Below are 22,497 nucleotides of genomic sequence, written 5' to 3' on the forward strand. Positions count from 1 at the left end.
TGAAAAAAAAATCAAATGAAGGTGTCCTAGCTGTACCAGATCTAAAATTATATTATAAAGCAGCAGTTACCAAAACCATTTGGTATTGGCTAAGAAATAGACTAGTTGATCAGTGGAATAGATTAGGTTCAAAGGACAAAACAGCCAATAACGTTAATAATCTAGTGTTTGAGAAACCCAAAGACCTCAGCTTTTGGGATAAGAACTCACTGTTTGACAAAAATTGCTGGGGAAATTGGATATTAGTATGGCAGAATCTAGGCATTGACCCACACTTAACACCGTGCACCAAGGTCAGGTCAAAATGGGTTTATGATCTAGTCTTAAAGAATGCGATTATAAATAAATTAAGGGAACATAGGATAGTTTACCTCTCAGACCTGTGGAAGAGGAAGGAATTTATGACCAAAGAAAAACTAGAGATCATTATTGATGACAAAATAGAAAATTTTGATAATATCAAACTGAAAAGTTTTTGTACAAACAAAACTAATGCAGATAAGATTAGAAGGGAAACAATAAACTGGGAAAACATTTTTACAGTCAAAGGTTCTCATAAAGGCCTCATTTCCAAAATATATATTGAATTGACTTTAATTTATAAGAAATCAAACTATTCTCCAATTGATAAATGGTCAAAGGATATGAACAGAAAATTTTCAGACGAAGAAATTGAAACTATTTCTAGTAATATGAAAAGATCTCCAAGTCCTTATTAATGAGAGGAATGCAAATTAAGACAACTCTGAGATACTACTACACACCTGTCAGATTGGCTAGAATGACAGGGAAAGATAATGCAGAATGTTGGAGGGGATGTGGGAAAACAGGGACACTGATACATTGTTGGTGGAATTGTGAATACATCCAACCATTCTGGAGAATGATTTGGAACTATGCTCAAAAAGTTATCAAACTGTGCATAACCTTTGATCCAGCAGTGTTACTACTGAGCTTATATCCCAAAGAGATCTCAAAGAAGGGAAAGGGACCTGTATGTGCAAGAATGTTTGTGGCAGTCCTTTTTGTAGTGGCCAGAAAGTGGAAACTGAGTGGATGCCCATCAATTGGAGAATGACTGAATAAATTGTGGTATATGAATATTATGGAATATTATTGTTCTGTAAGAAATGGCCAACAGGATGATTTCAGAAAGGCCTGGAGAGACTTACATGAACTGATACTAAGTGACCAGGAGATCATTATATACTTCAACAACAATACTATATAATGATCAATTCTGATGGATGTGGCCATCTTCAACAATGAGATGAACCAAATCAGTTCCAACAGAGCAGTAATGAATTGAACCACTTACACCCAGTGAAAAGACTCTGGGGGATGAGTATGAACTACTATATAGAATTCCCAATACCCCTATCTTTGTGCACCTGCATTTTTGATTTTCTTCACAGGCTAATTGTACACTATTTCAAAGTCCGATTCTTTTTTTACACAAAATAACTATTTGGACATGTATACATATATTTTATTTAATTTATACTTTAACATGTGTAACATGTATTGGTCAACTTGCCATCTGGGGGAGGGGGGGAGGGGGAAGGAGGGGAAAAATTGGAACAAAAGGCTTGGCAACTGTCAATGCTGAAAAATTACTCATGCATATATCTTGTAAATAAAAAAGCTATAATAATAAAAAGGTGAAAAAAGAGCCAATTCCATCACAGTTGATCATCATATAATCAGCCTGCTCCTTATTTCTTATAGAACAGTAATATTCCATTTTATTCATATACCATAGCTTTTCAGCCATTCTTCAACTGATGGGCATCCACTCAATTTCTAATTCTATGCCACCACAAAAAGGGCAGCTACAAACATTTTTGCACATATGAATCCCTTTTCCTTTTTATTATCTCTTTGGTATACAGACCCAGTAGAGACACCACTGGATATACACAGTTTTATAGTCTTTTGGCCATAGTTCCAAATTCTTCTCCAGAATAGTTGGATAATTTCACAATGCATTAGTAAACATTTGTATTTCAACTTTTTTGTTCTTGAATATGAGATGAAAGACTGTGTATTATTACAGGAATTTCATGGGATTATAGGTTTATTACTAGGAAGGAGCTTAGAAACCATTATATCCAATCCTTTCATTCTATAGATGATGAACAGAGATCAAAAGAGGTTAAATGACTCATCCAGGACTTCCAGGATGTGGATAGCTGAGTCTGTATTCAAACTCAGGTCTTTTACATCCAAATTCAATATCTTTTTCAATGTACTATACTACTGCTATATTTTTGGTAGGGAGGGGAGAGGGGAGGAGGTGGAGAAATCACACCAAGCCAAGTGAACAAGATTTAAATATATTTTCAATCTTCTAATGTGACTGGTCCAAAGTCCCTCCTGCTTTTCCTTCTTGGTGGTTTCTGTTTCTCCTAGGAAAGATGAATTAAGGACATTTGTAGGTAAAGAAATAGAAAGAGGAAAATATTGAGTGTTCTATGGCATCTTGCATGTCTTTTTGTTAAAATGCTAACAGGTAGTTATATGTTATATATAGTTATATAACTAGCAGTATTTAATGCAACACAACATGCTCACAGTAACCTTAGGAAGTGGTGCTATTATTATCTCTATTTCTATCTTTTATTATTTTCATCTCTATTATCTCTTTTTCTTATCTTTCTTTCATCTATTGAGGAAAGCAAAGCAGAAAGAGGTTAAATGACATATCCAGTGTGATAGATACATCTAAGTATATAGGGCTAAATTTGCTTTCAGATCCTTCTGAATCTAGACCCAATATTCTATTTATTATGCCACTTAGCTGTCTCAGAAAGATTTAAAATCAGGCCATTTCAGATGACAATTTATAAAAAAGTGTGGCTAGCTATAGAATATGTTATATTATGTTTTTGTTGCCTTTTTTAAAAGCTTGTAAAACCAAGTGGACAGACCAGATTGTTTGGGGGGTTTGAGAAAATCTGATTGTTTTACTAACATTTTTCTTTTTGATAATAATGTTTCCATGTGAAAGACCTTAATATCCAGTTGAGTCTCCAGGGTACTCAGGCCATGTGCTACCATTATCTTGAACTTTTGGAATTTGGAAGTTGTCAGACTTAGCAGCTCATTTTTTTTAAAACCAGGAAGTTCTTTTTTCCTTGGATTTTTCTGGGGGGGGGGAGGGAACAAATATTATAAGGGTTAAATTCTCATGGTAGCGAGTATGTTTTTCTCTTTATCTGGAGCGTCACTGAAGGGGAGTTACAATGCCTAAGGAAATGAAGAGTGATCTGGTGTTATTGAGAATGATGCTTTTCCTTTTCTTCTTCTTCTTCTTTTTCTTTCTTCTTCTTTTTCTTTCTTCTTTCTTCTTCTTCTTCTTTTCTTTTTGCTGGAAAATGTTTCATTTCCCCCACCATCTCATGAAAATGATAAAAAATAACATTAATCTATCCTTCTTCTGAAATACCATAGCATCATCATTATCTTTCTTAATGTAAGTTTATATTTACCTTGTTTTATGGCACACATCAGAACATATCTACTAGACAGAAATTTTGATGGAGACAAGGGGCATGCTTTATTTTTATTTGTCACACCCATAGCATCTATTACAATGCTTTCAATAGATGCTCTGAATCTCTGTGTTCTATGGCATAACCACTGATCCCTGACTTTCTAACATAGAGTAGAAACTGATGGGATAAAGCAATAAAAGAGAATTCTTGGAGAATATCATGTTAATGAGAGAACCTTGAGTGAGGCAAATGAAGATGTTGATGTATTGGTATTTTGATAGGGTACAACTTCTAAGGGAAATATAGTTGTAATTCTAAAGCCACCTGATGTTAGAGTACTATTGTTCTAACAATGTCTGTCAATGATTCAAAAAGTCTTCTGGCCTTAGAAACATTAAAATATAGTTATGTATTTCTTTCTCTCGGCTCAATAATTCTAAAGTCTTCTGGTCTCAGGATAGTTCTGCCAACATTGTTGACTGCCAGATAGATAATCTTCTGGTCAATGATAATCAGGTTCCTAAGACAATAGTGAATAGACTCAGACTTACCTGTAAACCATAAAATTTCTTTGCAAAAAAAAATTCTATAGCACTTTTTAAACTCTGGAATCCTAAGAAGGTAGAAAAACGTCAAATTTTCCCTATAAACTTTGCTGAAAGTTGCAAGAATTTCCAAGTTTGGGCATCCTCAGTCAAGGCATGGAGCTCAAGATGACCCACAGAAGCCTTTTCCCAGTTGCTTGGGGGTATTCCAGCTAGAAGATTGAGGGAGAAAAGAAAATGGAGGGCTTATCTTAACAAAGAGGGGATGAAGCTAGGGGAAGCCAGACTCTCCCCATATGGGCCATCAAATATTGAGGTTCAGAAAGGAGACCCCAAAAAGGTTGAGGTCACAGACTCCAAAAATTTTGCAGCTTGAACCCATCTCCAAGTCGAGGGGTAAAGTTTATTGTAGTTGTAATGCCAAAAGAATTTAGCAAAGAGGCAAAGAATACAAATTTATAGGAAAAATTAGAGAGATTAGAGAAACGGTTAAGATTACTACTGTATTTGCTCTAGAAGCTGCACCCTATAAATTTCAAGGGGTGCTTAGTTATCTAGGATTTCAGTGTCATTGGTGATTATTTGCAAAAAGATCACAATGAAGAAAATGGAGCCACTTCTCATTCAACTTTTAATGCACAAGAAGAGAAAGGAAAGAAATCCTCTGAATTATTTCAATAAGACCCTGAAAATTAAGTCAACATCTACTTTAATATCCAGTGCAAAGTTATACATAGGAGAGAATAGTGAAAAATATTAAACACTTATATAACTAGGGATTTTTTTTCCAAGAAGGAAAGATATGTAGAGATAGATATATCAAATAACAACAGAAAATGAAATCAATTGTTTTAGTAGACAAGAAATGACTGGTTACATGTGGCAATAATTTTCAAATTGCTGTTGATGCACAATCAGAACATCAAAGATAAAAGTTAGTAACAAAATAGAGAAAATAATTTTTTTTAAAAAGAGATGTTTGCATATAGATGAAGCAACTCCAAACTGGCCCATTTAGTAATTGATGTTATTTAAAAAATAGTGAGCATTTATATAGAACTTTAATGTTTGCAAAGAACTTATATATATATATAAGGCTTCCTAACTTGGAGTTTAGTATTCTGTTCCTTGCATCATCTACCTCAAAAATAAGAAGATAAAAAGACAGACATCACCATTTCTTTTCTTTTCTTTTCATTTTTAACTTTATTTTTTTATTTTAATAGTTTTTATTTACCAGATATATGTATGGGTAATTTTACAACATTGACAATTGCCAAACCTTTTATTCTAATTTTCCCCTTCTTCCCCCACAGATGGCAGTTGACCAATATATGTTAAATATGTTAGAGTATAAATTAAATACAATATATGTATATATGTCCAAACAGTTATTTTGTGTAAAAAAAGAATCAGACTTTGAAATAGTGTACAATTAGGAAATCCAAAATGCAGGTGGACAAAATTAGAGGGATTGGGAATTCTATATAGTAGTTCATAATCATCTCCTAGAGTTCTTTTGCTGGGTGTAGCAGGTTTTTAGTTCATTACTGCTCTATTGGAACTGATTTGGTTCATCTCATTGTTGAAAATGACCACATCCATCAGAATTGATCATCATATAGTATTGTTGTTGTAATGATTTCTTGGTCCTGCTCATTTCACTCAGCATCAGTTGATGTAAGTCTCTCCAAGACTCTCTGTATTCCTCCTGTTGGTCATTTCTTACAGAACAATAATATTCCATAACATTCATATACCAAAATTTATTCAGCCATTCTCCAACTGATGGGCATCCACTCAGTTTCCAGTTTTTGGCCACTACAAAGAGGACTGCCACAAACATTCTTGCACATACAAGTCCCTTTCCCTTCTTTAAGATCTCTTTGGGATACAAATCCAGTAGCAACATTGCTAGATCAAAGGGTATGCACAGTTTGATAACTTTTTGAGCATAGTTCCAAACTGCTCTCCAGAATGGCTGGATGTATTCGCAATTAATTCCACCAACAATGTATCAGTGTCTCTGTTTTCCCACATCCCCTCCAACATTCTGCATTACCTTTCCCTGTCATTCTAGCCAACTGACAGGTGTATAGTGGTATCTCAGAGTAGACATCACCATTTCTTATGGAAATTTAGTCATTTGTCACAATGAGGCTTGGAAATTGTTCATGAAAGAAGGCCCTTGATCTCTCTGCCTAGGAAGGTGAGGCCATGATTTGCAAGTCCTAGACAAAACAGTCTCCAGGTTTCTGACTAAAACAGAAACAAAAATAAAAAGCTGTTCAGAATCAAATATTTTCACAGTCACCAAAGGGCATTGACTTTGTTTAAGCCAAAGTGAGAATTTGTCTAAATGGCTTACCTAAGCACAAACCTAGCATTGAGACAGTTTTAATTTAAGAAAATACATTAAAGTAATAAATAATTGAGAAGTCTATTATTTTTGTTTCAGGACCTCCTGGGAAACGTGGTAAAAGGGGCAGAAGAGGAGAATCTGGTAAACTTGAACTTTGGGTTTTGCCATGATATATAACAATTTGATTTCTGTATGTGGTTACTAAGCTTTGTTTAGGCATCCATCTTTTCCTATTTATCTTTTGCTGTGTTGTTTAATGAGTCTTGTCTTATCTTCTGTACATCTAAGATTTAGTTTTTGAAATAACTTTCCTCTTAACTGTGTTTGTATGGGTCTACACACAAAGAGATATGTATTTAGTCTAAACCTAATTTCATTGGCATAGGGGTCTCCCATAAGAAAACTCCCTCTGCCAATGCAGAATAACAACTCTTTTGTTACATATAGTCTTAAAAGAGTTGCTCCAGGAACCAAAAGGTTAAATGATGTTCTGATGCACTAATTAAATCCAGGTCTTTCTGACTGAATCATCTGAGGCTGACTAAGGCTTCTAACTCTACACATGTACACACATATTTTTGTATGCTATATATGTATGTTTATAAGTAGGGTATAGGACAGTTCTGGGTTGTCCCCCTTCCATGCTTCCCAATACCACATTAGAGAAGGCCAACATTTGATACAGATATAAATGTGAAATTATACAATATACACATAGCAATTATTTCTCTGAAGGTGGATAAGTATTTTTCTTCATAAGTTGTTTATAGTTGATTTTAATGTTTATATAACAAAATAGTTTAGTTATATACAGTTACTCTTGAAACAATATTGTTATTACTGTAAATTAATTTCTCTTGATTCTGTCATTTCACTTTGCATTATTTAATGTAAGTCTTTCCATATTTTTCTATAACCAATCTGTTTGTTACTTCTTACGACCCTGCAATATTACAACACAATCATATGCCACAACTTATTCAGAGATTCTTTAATTTCATATAGCTTTGATCAGATCATTGGCACATGCTTTGTGTTTCTTTATTGTTGCTTCCCTCAGGTTGAGTTCACCTTATCCAGATAAAATTCAATCTATCCTATTCTTGTGTGTCCTAGCATGTTGTCCAGGGTTATGTCTATAAAAGTAGGTAACACTTGAGTTAATCAGTGTCTCAGAGCAGGGACCATACTTTTCTGAAGAGATCAGTGCTATTTTTCCTCAATGTAAATCAAGAAGCATTAACATTTTGAATATTGTTGAATAGTCACAAAATGAGATAATTTTAGAATGTAGAAAAACCTTAAATATCCCTAGCCCAAGAATCTCAGACTTAATGGATCATTTTTGTTTTAAATTTGCAATCCTTATGTGTTTGTAGTAATATATCTAAGTCTATTTCTTTCCAGAGACATATTAATTTGATTACATATTCATCAGGTTATAGTTGATATCAGGTCAGTCTTAAAGACTTGGAAGACCTGAATTTAGATAACCTTTTTTTTTTTAACTGAAAAAGAAAGTAGTCCCAGTTAAATCAAAGGATTTTTAACCAAACATCACATAGGTTTTTAGTGACAAAACTGGAAATTCAGATTTCCTGAATCTGCCTCATACAAATTCAATCTCCTTAGTCAAAATGAAGCAAAGGGATTAAATGAGTTTCATGAGAAAACTTTATCTAGGGCATTGTTTTAGCATTGTATTTTATTTGGGCTGTCTTCACAAAGAATCAAATGAAGTCTTTGCTTAGGAGAAAAGACATTTAAAAAGTCAAGGAAACAACAATTCTTTCACAGTATGTTCTAAAAGACTTAAAAACATTAAATAGCTAAACATCAAGATTAATTGCAAAGATCAAGATAACGTATATCTTATCCAAATTGTGGAAACACCAATAATCAAATACAAAATATAACTGGTTCTGTTGGAAGCCTCCATTTTCCTTTCATAAAAAAAGAGGCATAAAAGCTAATGAAAAGCCATTGATTTAGTAATTACAGCTGCATTACTTAATATGATTGAATTATTAGATTGTATTTGCAATACTTTGGTAGTTTCCTCAAAAAAATGTTTTCCACCTCAAAATAATTGGACATTTGTGCAAATATTACTTCATTCAATATGACCTTTGCATACCATGTATACTGAGTTCTGGAAAGGGAGGAGGAGTGAGAATGAATGATGAAAGGAATGTTTCTTGGAGTCAAGTGGCCACTAAATTGTCCTTTATGGCAAGGGAAAGTGAGAACTAGTCTTTAGTTCCTAATGCCAATAGCAACTATTTAGGGTAAAAAAAAAAAAAAGATGAATAATTCTGTAGGCAAGATGAAATGAAATGCTTGGTATCATGGCTAATTGGAACTTGTAAGGTAGAGAAAATATTTTATATATGATATTTCTGAAAATGGAATCTTGTAATCAGTACTTTTTTTTGGCATGGCATGTGATTTCATGAAAATATATAACTGCTTGATATTTTATATGCTTATTTCTGTAACTGAATAAACTGATTCTTTTTTGTCTTCTTTTCCTTCACAGGTCCTCCTGTAAGTATATTTAAAGCATTTTGGCTCTTCCACATTAATCTGGATTGTTAGAACTTCACTGTGGTTCAACAGATCATTTTTCAATTAGAGGAAAAGTAGTCCCATTAAAAAAAAAATGACTGCCTCTGGAACAGCTGAGCAATTGTTTAATACATATCACTGGAGAAAGTCTTTAAGCATAATTTTGTTGGAGCAATCTTATAGGTGATATTTTGGAACCAAATAATCTGTAAGTATTCTTATAGTTTTTTACTGTCTCTTTTATTTTTGGAAAGTGTTAGTTTTGGTTTGGGCTCCATCGCCAATAACTCATAGCTCTGGAATTATGTGTTTTCTTTTTCAAGGAAATCTCAAAGCTAACTTCATCTGTTTAAACTTATATCTGAAATATTTGCATTTGCAGGTCTACCAAATGGAGATAGCAATGCGATTTTGAAAATGATAATCCCCTGTAGGCTCTGTCCAATATTCCCTCCTAATGCAAAACTCCCTTTGAAGTGAGTTGGAGTTTTGTCTGCACAATCCTCTGAGAGTTTTCCTTGCTTTTTCTCACTTGAGTAGGTCACACTTGTGTAGTTTCCAGTCTGTTTTCCATTTACCAGAATGAATTGTCTTGTCACCTTTGAGTTGAATGTGTTTTTGACTAATATCCTGAATATTTGCTGTCACATACACTGAGCATTGGGTGTTTACAGTAGCAATAATAGTTGGCCTTGAGATAACTAACATCCCCCAAAACTAGTTTGCTCCACTATTCACTGAGTACACATTGGCACCTCATCTAACAGGATGTCTTGATCCAGACAGCAAGAGGCTTAGTGCATGTGAGTTTTCTTTATTCAGAAGAAATGTTAGCTTCCCAAATAGCTTTTGCAGTCTTCCTGGAAAATTCAGGAATGGAACATAAATCATGGCAATGATTTTTTTTTTTGTAGCTTATTTTTAGCTTTCCTTTAATGGCAGGTAGATGAATTGGCCTGGGTCTGTAAGTGTTTCCTCCTAGGCTTCAACTTTATACCTCTATAGTTTATACTGGAAACAAACCACTATTGTGCAGAGAAAACTCCAGAGATTTCAGTTTGAACAGAGTATTCAAGGCTTCCTTTCATGGCCTTCTTTTGTAGCCTAAGTGATCCTTAAATCCTAGTATTTTTCATGATCACTTACAGGTTTCTAAAATTCAGGTTTGGTTCCTGTTACTGCAGACAATTGCTAATCTTTTTTCCTTAAGATTGACTATTACTCGATCTCATACATAAAGATTTCCCTTGTTTGTCTTATATAATCTTTTTTTTTAAATCCATCATGTAACCCTTCTCTAACATGACTCAACATTTTTGCCACATATTTAGTCATACCATGGATTAAGACACATCCGTAAATCATAATGAATATATAAAGTAAAGGCCAGATTTATCATGTTTAATTTACAATGTGGGTATCTATCTTAATCTTACATCTGTGTTTTCAGAGACTTTGATTGCATTTTCAAACCATATTGCTACTTAAAATCAATAATTGATTTTTTTTTCGGCTGGGAGAAAATTCATGCTATTCAATTAGCAAAATTTAAAAAGAATATTATTAAGAGCTTCACTATAAGGGATTTAGACAACAAAATATTATTTAATTGAAACTATCTCTTATCAAATTAAAGTGCTTTGGCTAGCTTCCTAATTACAATAGAAATTTCTAGTTACTTTGTAATTTCTAATTATAAACTGCCTTGGATAATGGGTCTGGTAACTAAGTTCTGTTCTACAATGAAAAATGAAAACAAATGGCGGGGGCAATTCTGATTCTATTTCTTATTTAAAGTGAATTATGAAACGGCACTTATTCCCACTTGTGTATCCTCCCCCACTTCTGCTAAGAAAATCAGTGAACTATACCATCATTATTGCCACTATTTCCACCACCATCAAAGCAACTTCCTCATGTCCATGTGTATTTATTAAGATTCTCAACATAGGCAAACCAGATAGAGCTAAATCTGGAAGGGACTTCAGGACTCATCTAGTCCAATCCTTTTGTTTTTATAGATAAATGAGGGCCAGGAAAGTTAAGTGACTTATCTAAAGTCATACAAGCAAGCTAACACATAATATATATCTAATGAATACTGGATTGTTAAATTTCAAAGATAGCATTGTACCTGAATCCTTGGACTTACTGAGTTCTTTCTACTATGCTACTTTGTGTCAAATGACTTGGGTAATTTCTTTTTTTTTTATTATTCATTTTTCCAAATTATCCACTCCATCCCCCCGATGACAGGTAATCCCATACATTTTACATGTGTTACAATATAACCTAGATACAATATATGTGTGTAAATACCATTTTCTTGTTGCACATTAATTATTAGCTTCCGAAGGCATAAGTAACCTGGGTAGATAGACAGTAGTGCTAACAATTTACATTCGCTTCCCAGTGTTCCTTCTCTGGGTGTAGTTATTTCTGTCCATCATTGATCAACTGGAAGTGAGTTGGATCTTCTTTATGTTGAAGATTTCCACTTCCATCAGAATACATCCTCATACAGTATTGTTGTTGAAGTGTACAGTGATCTTCTGGTTCTGCTCATTTCACTCAGCAACAGTTGATTTAAGTCTCTCCAAGCCTCTCTGAATTCCTCCTGCTGGTCATTTCTTACAGAGCAATAATATTCCATAACCTTCATATACCACAATTTACCCAACCATTCTCCAATTGATGGACATCCATTCAACTTCCAGTTTCTAGCTACAACAGAAAGAGCTGCCACAAACATTTTGGCACATACAGGTCCCTTTCCGCTCTTTAGTATTTCTTTGGGATATAATCCCAATAACAGCAATGCTGGGTCAAAGGGGGGTAATTTCTTAATAAAGTTTGAATGTAAATAGCAATCATTTCTGCTTTGGCCAGAAGGCCTAAGGGTATTCCCCTCCCAGATTTATATATTTATTTGTTTGTTTTGTTTGTTGTTTATTTATGTGACTTATTTGATATTATGTGATTATTTATGTGATTTACTTATATATATATAAATATATATTTGTTTCAATTGCTATTTAGGCTTAATCTCTGAATGAGTGGGGCCTCAGTTAAACTAAGATGTTCATCCATCTTCAGTCATTCTGATCCATATCTGATCCCTGGACCCAGAAGGGTCTGGAGGGGAGAATGACGCAGGTGACATTGCACAGCTCTCCCTCATTTAAAACCAATTCACTTGTATGACATGGCATCACCTCCCTGATGTTATGGTCCTCTTTGAAGGACAAACAACAAAGATAGTAAACACGTTTTAACATTAGGTGTCATGAATATTTATTCTCCAGGTAGAATTCTTAGAAAATTCATTGGGATGTAACCTGTTTCTCCACATTTGTTATATTCTCCAATTTCCTCTCTTTTTTTTCTTAAATAATCTAATGCTTCTCCCATAAACCAGAAACTGCTTTTTTTTTTAGGAGCAATTTATATTTATTATATTATATGTTCTCTCTCTTCTGAATATTGATTCTTACTCACAAGCAGGTATCACATGCAAGCATATGCAGATAATAATAATAATAATAATAATAATAATAATAATAATAATAATAATGGATATGGCTACTTCTAAATTAGCTTTTAAGAGAAAAATCTTCTAAGTGGACATCAAAATCCCTTTCAGCTTGTGCCAGGACATTTTAGTGTGTTTGAGACGCTAAAGTATCATCTGGGATATTCTGGTACTCATTCACCTTTCATTTATGCTTTTGGAATATGAAAATGGATGACAAAACTTCATTGAAAGCTTCCTGAAAAAAAAAAAAAGCTTCAGAATTTTCTACCCTTTATACATGTAAATTATAAGATCAGAGAATTAGAACCTAAAAGGTCCTTTGGGAATCATTCTAAGCCAACTTATTCCTTTAATTGTAGAGTAAGAAACTGTGAAGTTAACAACTTGCCAAAGGCCAAGTAGATAATTTAAGAGCCAGGATTCAAACCTGGATCTTCTGACTTCTTCCTGCTTCATGATGATAATGGTAACCAGCTCCTTAGTTTTGTTCAGTTATTTCAATTTGTGTTTAACTCTTTGTTTGGAGTTTTCTTAGCAGATTTACTACTTCTTTTTCCAGTTTGTTTTACAGATGAACTGAGACAAATAAGTGACTTGCTCAAGGTCATTTTACTAGTAACTGTGTGAGGCCAGATTTGAATTCAGGAAAATGAGTCTTCATGACTCTGTCCAGTGTGCCACCCAGCTACCCTAATTAACTCATTACTTGTGAAGATTTATAAACTGATTCTTCATTGCCTTTATGAAGAAATATTTTCCCAAAGAATTGAAAAATTAGAATCTACCTAATACAGGGTAGGGAGCCTTTTTTCTGCCTTAGGCTATTTGGATATTTAACTTCATTTGCAGGTCACACAAAAGTATCAGCTGGAATGTTGTACTTAGCTTTCAGATCATTATCACCTTATGTTGTCTTAGTAAATGATTTCATGGACCTACATGGCCTGTAAGCTAGATGTTCCCTGTTTCTGATCTAATACATAGTGATCTTTAGATTTTCATTTAAAAAACATTTGGGAAACAACAGGACACAAAGAAGCAAATGCAGCTAGCATTGTGTGGTATTTAAAATGTTTCTTTTATTCAGTTTGAACAGTTTTATATATTGAGATAATTGTTTGGTCATCATACCTAACTGGTAGTGGATGCCACTAGTTCATTTAATCCTTAGGAAGCCATTCTGCTTGTCTTTTGGGACCCTAGAGCCTCCGGTATTCTATTTAGTTTGGTTGCTTAGCTCTATGCATTTTGAGAAAAGTAAATTGGTACCACTAGAGTCTTAGCAGTTGACTACAAAAGAGTATAATGGAGCAATTTTAAGATAACATATGTCATTTAGAGTTAGGCAATTATCAGCTGCCCTTTTCTAACTTTCCTTCACACAAATGTAACAGAGCAAAATACTATTCCAAACAATTTGATGCAAGTATTTTGATTGTCTGGTTTGGACACTACATGAATAAGAAGCAGACATGGCCAGACTGTTGGTAAAAAGTTGTTTTGGTCATTGTGGCAGATGAATTGGCGGGGGGGAAGAAGCTCTCTCTATCCCTATCTCTGTTCCTCCCCTGCCCTCTTGAACATACATAGATCTGGAAAACCTTTAAGATAAAGTTTTGATTATTACATTTCTGTGAATCAAAAGCCATTGGTTTACAATTCAGAAGCAGACACTTTCAAGTGGCACAATGGCTGGGCCTGGGGTCAGAAAGACTCATCTACCTGAATTCAAATCTGACCTCAGATACTTACTACCGTGTTTCCCCGATAATAAGACACTGTCTTATTATTTTTTTGGGACTAAAAAACACCAGAGGGCTTATTTTCAGGGGAGGGCTTATTTTATCCTCCATCATGCCCCTTTTATCCTCCATCATGCCCATTTTAGCCTCCATCATGCCCCCTGAGTGCTTATTTTATTCTCCATCGCTTACTGAACTTACCGAGTTTTTAGATGGTCCTGTCTCAGCTCTACTCCGCGGCGCTGCTCTCAGTAGCGCCAGCAAGCAAATCACCAGGGAAGAAGAGGATGACCCGCTCACTGCTGCAGCTCTGATTGGATGCAGCTCGGAGCGCGACGTGCGTTTCACCCGGGAGGGGAGGGCGGCGCTGCTTACTGAAGGTACCGCTATGCAGCATATAGCGCAGGGGATCACCATGATGACCGTTTTCATAGTAAGTTCGATAGGGCTTATTTTCGGGGGAGGGCTTATTTTAGCGGAATATTAAAGAGTATGTGGGTGTCTTATTTTCAGGATAGGTCTTATTATCGGGGAAACACGGTAGCTGTTTGACCCCATACAAGTCACTTAACTCTGTCTCAGTGTCCTCACCTGTAAAATAAAGAGGAAAAGGAAATGACAAATCACTTCAACATTTTTTGCCAAGAAAACCTTCAATAGGGTCATGACTGACCAACAACAAAGAACATTGTGTTATTTCTTCCGTTACTCATGTTATTCATTATATCCTACCCTATCCTATATTGTTTCTAGCTCTAAGAATTTTTTAGATTATCTATAGTCTGACTTTGCTAAGTTTTAAGATCAAAAAGAATTGGAAGTGGAAAGGATGTTGGCACTCAATCTTCATATTATAGATGAGCAAATTGAGGACCAGGGAGATTATTTCTTTAACTCACATAGGAAGTAACTAGCACATTCAGAATTTAGTCTCAAAGTCTCTTCCTCTAAAACCTAGACCTCTTGGCACTATACTATGTGGCTATTTTGTCCTTAGTTTCATAAGTGATAGAGAATTGTGTCCTTCTGAACCACCAATCCTTTTCAACCCCATGGAAGATTATGGTTGCTTTCTGTAGAGCATATTAGTAAGAGCTGTACAGATGGAAGGCACTTCAGAAGTAACAAGCTCCATCATATAGAGAAAGTTAACACCCAGAGAAGTGTTAACACCCAGGAAAACAAGTGATTTGCTTAGGTAATAAATAAAATAGCATTTGAATCCAGGCCCTCTAATTCAACAACTAGTTTTCTTCCCTTGGTACACACTACTGCCTCTTTAAAAGCAAGTTAGTCTGGATTTAAAAACAAGACTTAATTGTCACCAGAAAAGAGAACTTGTTTTAAAAAATACTAATAATTAGCATTTATACAGTTTTTAAGCACTTTGCAAAATATTTAATGAATATTATAGCATCTGGTGATTAGGTGGTATTATTATACCCATTTTTTTAAAAGGAAACTGAGGCACACAAGAGTAAATGACTTGTTTGGGGTCAAACAGCTGATGTCTAAATTAGGAGGCAGTCTCAAGGCTTCCTGACTCTTCAGTCCTGAACTCTATTCTTAGTGAACTTGAACTCCATCTACAACTCTATCCGGAATGAACTCACTGATAAATGACACCTCTAGTATTTTTTTTTTCCAGTCACTTCCATTAGGCTCATTTTGGAATGATCTTGGTTGACCTGTCTGTGTAGAAATAGCTGGGCTCTGCCAACCAGCTGCTAAAAATCAACATAATTCTCCTGCTCCTGCTTAGATAGCATTTTTTATTACTCTCAGATTAAGTTGAAATTTAAGTGTCGAGGAATTTTGCATTTTTCTCCACAAGATTCTACAAATTGAGATGAATGGTGAGGTTGAGTTTAAAAAAAAATGATGCAACACTGTCATCTCAAACAAACCTAGTTTTTAAAAGTTTGGATCTCCCCCCCTCCCACACACACAATATTACAATTTTATTGTTATGACAGACTCCTGGATTCCATTTGGGGATAAGAGTTTTTAAATAAGCATGCAGCATGTTCCAACCTATTCAGAAAAAGGAAATGCCAAGGATCGTCTGTAAGAGAGAGACAGGCATACATATCTATAGGGGCATTCTCAGAGAGATGGAGAATTCTCTTCATGTAACATTTTTATAACTGGGAAAGTTGAAATGAACATCAAGGGAAGTCTTTAAAGGGAAAAAATAGGCCAAAGGGAGATTTAAAGAAATCTGGGTAGTAGCTTGTAAGGGGCGGGGTGGGGGTTGGGGAGCAAGGGCAGAAAGAGACCATTGTAGCTAGGAAGCTAGGAAGCATTTTGAGTTCAGTGTTCTGTCCACATGGTCTCAGTGATACTGGTAAAGTGTATGATCTGAGTACTTAAAGATATGTTTTTCTTTTATACCAACTAGCAACATGGCACTTCCGAAGTGTTGGATCTATGTTGACCACCCTGATTAGGCTAAGCATTTATTAAGCATCTAGTATGTGTCAGGCACTATGCTAAGTTTGGAGTAGGTGGGATAAAGAAAGGCAAAGGACAATATCTTTGGCTCCATGATCTCAAATTGCTAAAAGTCTAACTATTATCCAAATAATGATATCCAAAAAAGAAAAAGAAGAAAAAGAAAATTGTAGAATCTTTGACTTCCCACATTTACTGCCAGAGGCTCAGTCCACCCACTTTTGGTGCCCTTTGTCCTAAGGCTACTTTTCATCTACTCTGTATAATAAGCCTGTTGTGTACCTGTGATATCCACCATTAGAATGCAAACTCCTGGAGGACAGGAATTGCCTTTTGCTTCTTCTTGGTATTCTCAAGGCTTGTGTAATGCCAGAGAAATTGAGGCAAAACAAAGATTATGGTTTTTATTATTTTAATAGTGGAGAATTTGGACTAGCAGCCAAACAGGACCCATGTCCATTCCCCAGCTGGCTGAATGGAACATTTGTCTCAAAGCATCCAACAACCAGCAAGTAATTCCAGAGACTTTTATAGGGCTCCAGCTATCAGGGAAACAAAAGCAAGGGGGGAGGCAGAGCACAGGAAAGGATCATAACTTTTATTCATGACAGGTTGGGGGTTAAAAGCAGGAGACAGGAAGTCTGAGACCAGAAAGATAGTGTCATCTAGGTATTTGAGATAAGCCATCTGGAGTTCTATGACTCTTTGGAATATGAGAGTGGCCAGAGCTTCAGAGGCCCTAATTCTCTCAGTCCTAATGGCCAAGAAGGGAAAAGTAGCTACCAGGGAAACTGAGGCATTACACTTGGCACATAGTCGATGTTTTAATAAATGTTTGTTGATTGATGTTCTAAAAAGTTGTTTTTGATATTCAGTTTTTTTAAAGTACCTCTCAAAATTGGAACCTCAAAACTTTTAGGAGTTTGCCCTCATATGAGAATTTTGCATGTTAGGTAGGGAGGGAACAGGAAGGATAAACCAAAGAAAATGGTTGTTTTATAGGAATGGAAATAGAAGGCATTTTGTTCAGGTGTATGGTGTGAGCAGACCACTTGGTAAGAGAAACAAGTATGTATTGAAAGAGAGCTGGCTTCCTTCCAGATAAGCATTACTTGCAAGTGACATGTGGCCACCACATTCACCTTCTCAGTTTCAATATCCAATCAACCCCACAGATGAGGTGTCAAGTCACCCTTGTATGGTCAATTTGGACAAAATTCTTAGCTGTTCTCCCTTCCCCTACTTGTTTCCCACAAACAAAGCTGTTTGCCTACAGGACAATTGGAGATATTGCAAGATGCTGCTTCTCACCAGATTTCTCTGCCTGTGGTTTTCTGAGGCTCTTAAGGATGGTAGAGGTAGAATGGTCTTTAGATAGTCTATCTACACACCATGCTGCCTGCCATCTGATAAATGAGATCAGCCACATTGAGATCCTCCTTTGTTTGGTTATCATAGGCAATATTGTCAGGCTTGGGTTTTTATGACTCTGAAATGGAAAAATATCCTGGCAGATACTCCTTGTCCTGTACCAGAGAATTAGAGAGAAATCAAGACTGACTACATCCCTTTGGATTATCAGGCTTCTATCTTTTCCAAGTATGGTGAGTTCCTTCTAATACAAACATATTAGAAAGTTGTATTCTTTACTTCTTTGAATCAGGTATGGAAGAATTTTACTCTTATCCCTAGTTTTTCCTTTAATTTTATGTCCATCAATAAGCATTTGTTAAGTGCCAGCCATGTGCTGAGCATTGAGAATATAAAGAGGAACTCAGACTCCAATTTATTTATTCATCCAAAGGTGGAGAAATATTTGAATTTGAAACACTGCAATTTGGTATTAAAAGAACAGAGAAGTAGGGAGAATTCCCATGAACTTTTTTTTTTTTTTACAGGAAATGATCATATATACATTGAAGGCTCAAAAGGATGATTGAGTTCTAGCCAAAACCATATTATGAGAGGGCTAGTAGGATAGATATTGGATGCAGCTATTGTTCTTCTTCAACGATTTCTACTTTGATTAGAAATAAGAAAGGTAGACATAAGAACTTTACCAAAATGCTGCTTAATCCTGTTTGGATCTATTATGACAGGATTAGGCTAGAATCCTAGGATATAGGAGCAACATATGTTGCTTACATAGCAAAGTCTCTCACGTATCTTGAGTCAGTCTGGGCAAATGTGGCCTTTTTCCCAAGAGGTCTGAGGAAGTATGTGTAAGGCAGAAATAGTCAGGACTATGTCCCTAAGTGGTAACCAAAGGAATAACCACCTTGTTTATTCATTGTTATCTGACTTCTGACTTAATGAGTGCATGAGGGTTTACTGACCTTAGGCTGGGGCATTTCTAAAGAATACCAGCTACCTTAGATTCTTTTTGAGTATAGAATAGTGTAAATCCCCTTGTTTGTGGACTACTAATGATCTCTGTTACTTAATTAGTGCTCTATCTCCTTGATGAACATTATGGATGCCATAGTATGCCTGAGAATCTCTACTAAAGCAACACAAGTGACTGTATCAGAGTCTGGCACAAGTCCTTGATTTGTTTCATTTGTTTTAACGCTAGTAAATTATTTCTTGAAAACATAGTTCAATTGCTACTTGTATCCCATGATTTCCATAATACCAATATATATTGTAATGGATAAACACTGCCTGGTGTTTGAAAACACTAAGGATGCTTACTGAGAAATAGTGTGAATATTCTGAATACTCCAAAGGAATACTTATTGTGGAAATGATGGAGTCAGGAAAAAATTACTGTGGACATATTAAGGAAGTCACTTTGAAAATCATTGGCTTTGTGAAATTATTTGAAGAAAAAAATTTTGTGACACATTTCAAATATAACATGAATGATTCAAAGGTCATGTTATTCTCCCATGAGCAGTTAAAGTATTTAATATTCTCCAGTAACATAGTAATTGCATAGAAGAGCTCAATTTCTTTGTTCTTCCAAATTAATTATATAAAAATCCTGTGATTAGTCGACAAATAGTATCCCCTAGTTCATTTCTGATTCTATATATTTTACAAAGTTGGTTTAAGATAACTACTGGTTTTAATCAATTTGAATTAAGTTCTGGACTATGCTTTCATATTTGAGGGAATTTAAGAATCTCAAACTGTAGGATCCAAATTATTTCCGCTTCTCCCAAAATGTTCTTCAAAAACTTTAATTTGTCTTTCATAGTATATTCAATCAACTCTCTGTAACATTATTAAAATCTATTCATAGTTTATCTTCCCCCATTTACTTTATCTTTATACTACAATTTGACAACTTAATTAACTTTCATACGAATCTCCCCAGTTTTTTTTATTAATTTTATAACTATACATTTTTGACAGTATATATGCATGAGTAATTTTTTTTATAACATTATCCCTTGTATTCATTTTTCCAGATTTTCCCCTCCCTCCCTCTACTCCCTCCCCTAGATGACAGGCAATCTCATACATTTTACATGTGTTACAATATAACCTAGATAAAATATATGTGTGTAAATCCAATTTTCTTGTTGCACATTAAGTATTGGATTCCAAAGGTATAAGTAACCTGGGTAGATAGACAGTAGTGCTAACAGTTTACATTCACTTCCCAGTGTTCCTTCTCTGGGTGTAGTTGTTTCTGTCCATCATTAATCAGCTGGAAGTGAGTTGGATGTTGAAGATATCCACTTTCATCAGAATACATCTTCATACAGTATTGTTGTTGAAGTATATAGTGATCTGGTTCTGCTCATTTCACTCAGCATCAATTCATGCAAGTCTCTCCAAGCCTTTCTGAATTCATCCTGCTGGTCATTTCTTACAGAGCAGTAATATTCCATAACCTTCATATACCATAATTTACCCAACCATTCTCCAATTGATGGACATCCATTCATCTTCCAGTTTCTAGCTTCAACAAAAAGAGCTGCCACAAATATTTTGGCACACACAGGTCCCTTTCCCCTCTTTAGTATTTCTTTGGGATATAAGCCCAGTGGTAGCACTGCTGGATCAAAGGGTATGCACAGTTTGATAACTTTTTGGGTATAATTCCAGATTGCTCTCCAGAATGGCCGGATTCTTTCACAACTCCACCAACAATGAATTAGTGTCCCAGTTTTCCCACATCCCCTCCAACTTTCATCATTATTTGTTCCTGTCATCTTAGCCAATCTGACTGTAGTGGTATCTCAGAGTTGTCTTAATTTGCATTTCTCTGATCAGTAGTGATTTGGAACACTCTTTCATATGAGTGGATATAGTTTCAATTTCATTATTTGAGAATTGTCTGTTCATATCCTTTGACCATTTATAAATTGGAAAATGGTTTGATTTCTTATAAAGTAGGATCAATTCTCTATATGTTTTGGAAATGAGACCTTTATCAGAACTTTAACTGTAAAAATATTTTCCCAATTTGTTACTTCCCTTCTAATCTTGTTTGAATTAGTATTGTTTGTACAGAAACATTTTAGTTTGATATATAATCAAAATCTTCTATTTTGTGATCAATAATGTTCTGTAGTTCTTCTCTAGTCATAAATTTCTTCCTCCTCCACAGGTCTGAGAGGTAGACTATCTATTTATGATTTCATTCTTTATGCCTATACCATGGACCCATTTTGATCTTATCTTGGTATATGGTGTTAAGTGTGGATCCATATCTAATTTCTGGCATACTAATTTCCAGTTTTCCCAACAGGGTTTTTTTCAAATAATGAATTTTTATCCCTAATGTTGGTATCTTTGGATTTATCAAACACTAGATTGCTACAGTTGTACCCTTTTTTGTTCTTTGTACCTAATCTGTTCCACTGATCGACCATGACCCCAGTTTTTAGGACTTTTTTCTTGCCTCTGCAGCATTGTTTGACTTGCAAATTACCTTTAAAAAGTCATAGAGTCTACAATTTTTATCTTGGAAACAATTTTGGGCCTCAGTTTCTTCTTTGTAAAGTGGGGGAATTAGATTAAATATTTATTTAATATTTAATAATTTATTTAATATTAAAATAATTTAATTAATATTAATATTTAATTAAAATATTTTAAAAATATTTAGACTAAGTACTTAGTCTAATTACCTTCAAACCTCCCTTCAAACTTTAAATCAATGATTTTATGATTATGTGATAAATTATTTAAGATATTCACTTGATAGCACAGTTAGTTAAAAGTAATGCTTATGACACCAAAGCACAATTTTTTATAGTCCTATTATTTTGATCTTCACAATGACTCTATGAGGTAAGCACTATTATTACATTCAATTCACACTTAAGGAAATTAAAGCGGAGGTCATGTGACTTGACAACAATCATACACTTATTAAGTGTCTAAAGTTAGATTGAACATGGATAATCCTGAATTCAGGCCCAGTGTTCTATCCACTGAACTACTATTGAAGAAAGATTAACTTAAATATCATTATGCCAAATTAAGAATGTAAACTGGCTAAGAGTCAGGATTTTTTCCCCTTCTTTGTATCAGTCAATCAAGCAAGCAAGCAAACATTTGGTAAGCACTTATTATATACCAGCTATGCACGAACCATTGGACTTATAAAGTTGTTTAACTGGAAGGCAGTACCTGCCCTCCTAGAACTTACATTTCTATCAGAGAAAATAAACTCTACTTATGTATATGCATATACAATATATATCTAGATTGGATACAACTTGATGAGGGTAGAACAGTGCTAGGCACAACTCTTACACATAAGAGTTTACTAATAAATGTTTGTGAGATTGGATTGGAATAGTAAGAGGGTGGAGGCTTCTGGGGTTGAGCT

At 34.9% G+C, this 22,497-nt stretch overlaps 1 protein-coding gene across 1 annotated transcript in view; it reads left to right on the plus strand.

The window, feature by feature from the left end:
* Positions 1–22,497, plus strand: part of COL25A1 (collagen type XXV alpha 1 chain) — a 535,802-nt gene that overhangs the window by 264,600 nt on the left and 248,705 nt on the right. Inside the window, exons 3-4 of the mRNA XM_074272507.1 lie at positions 6,501–6,545; positions 8,944–8,951. Of these exons, the coding sequence (XP_074128608.1) occupies positions 6,501–6,545; positions 8,944–8,951 (53 nt within the window). The remainder of the gene's footprint in view (positions 1–6,500; positions 6,546–8,943; positions 8,952–22,497) is intronic.

The sequence above is a fragment of the Sminthopsis crassicaudata genome, chromosome 6 (genome assembly GCF_048593235.1).
Source record: "Sminthopsis crassicaudata isolate SCR6 chromosome 6, ASM4859323v1, whole genome shotgun sequence".
In the NCBI taxonomy this organism is placed as follows: domain Eukaryota; kingdom Metazoa; phylum Chordata; class Mammalia; order Dasyuromorphia; family Dasyuridae; genus Sminthopsis; species Sminthopsis crassicaudata.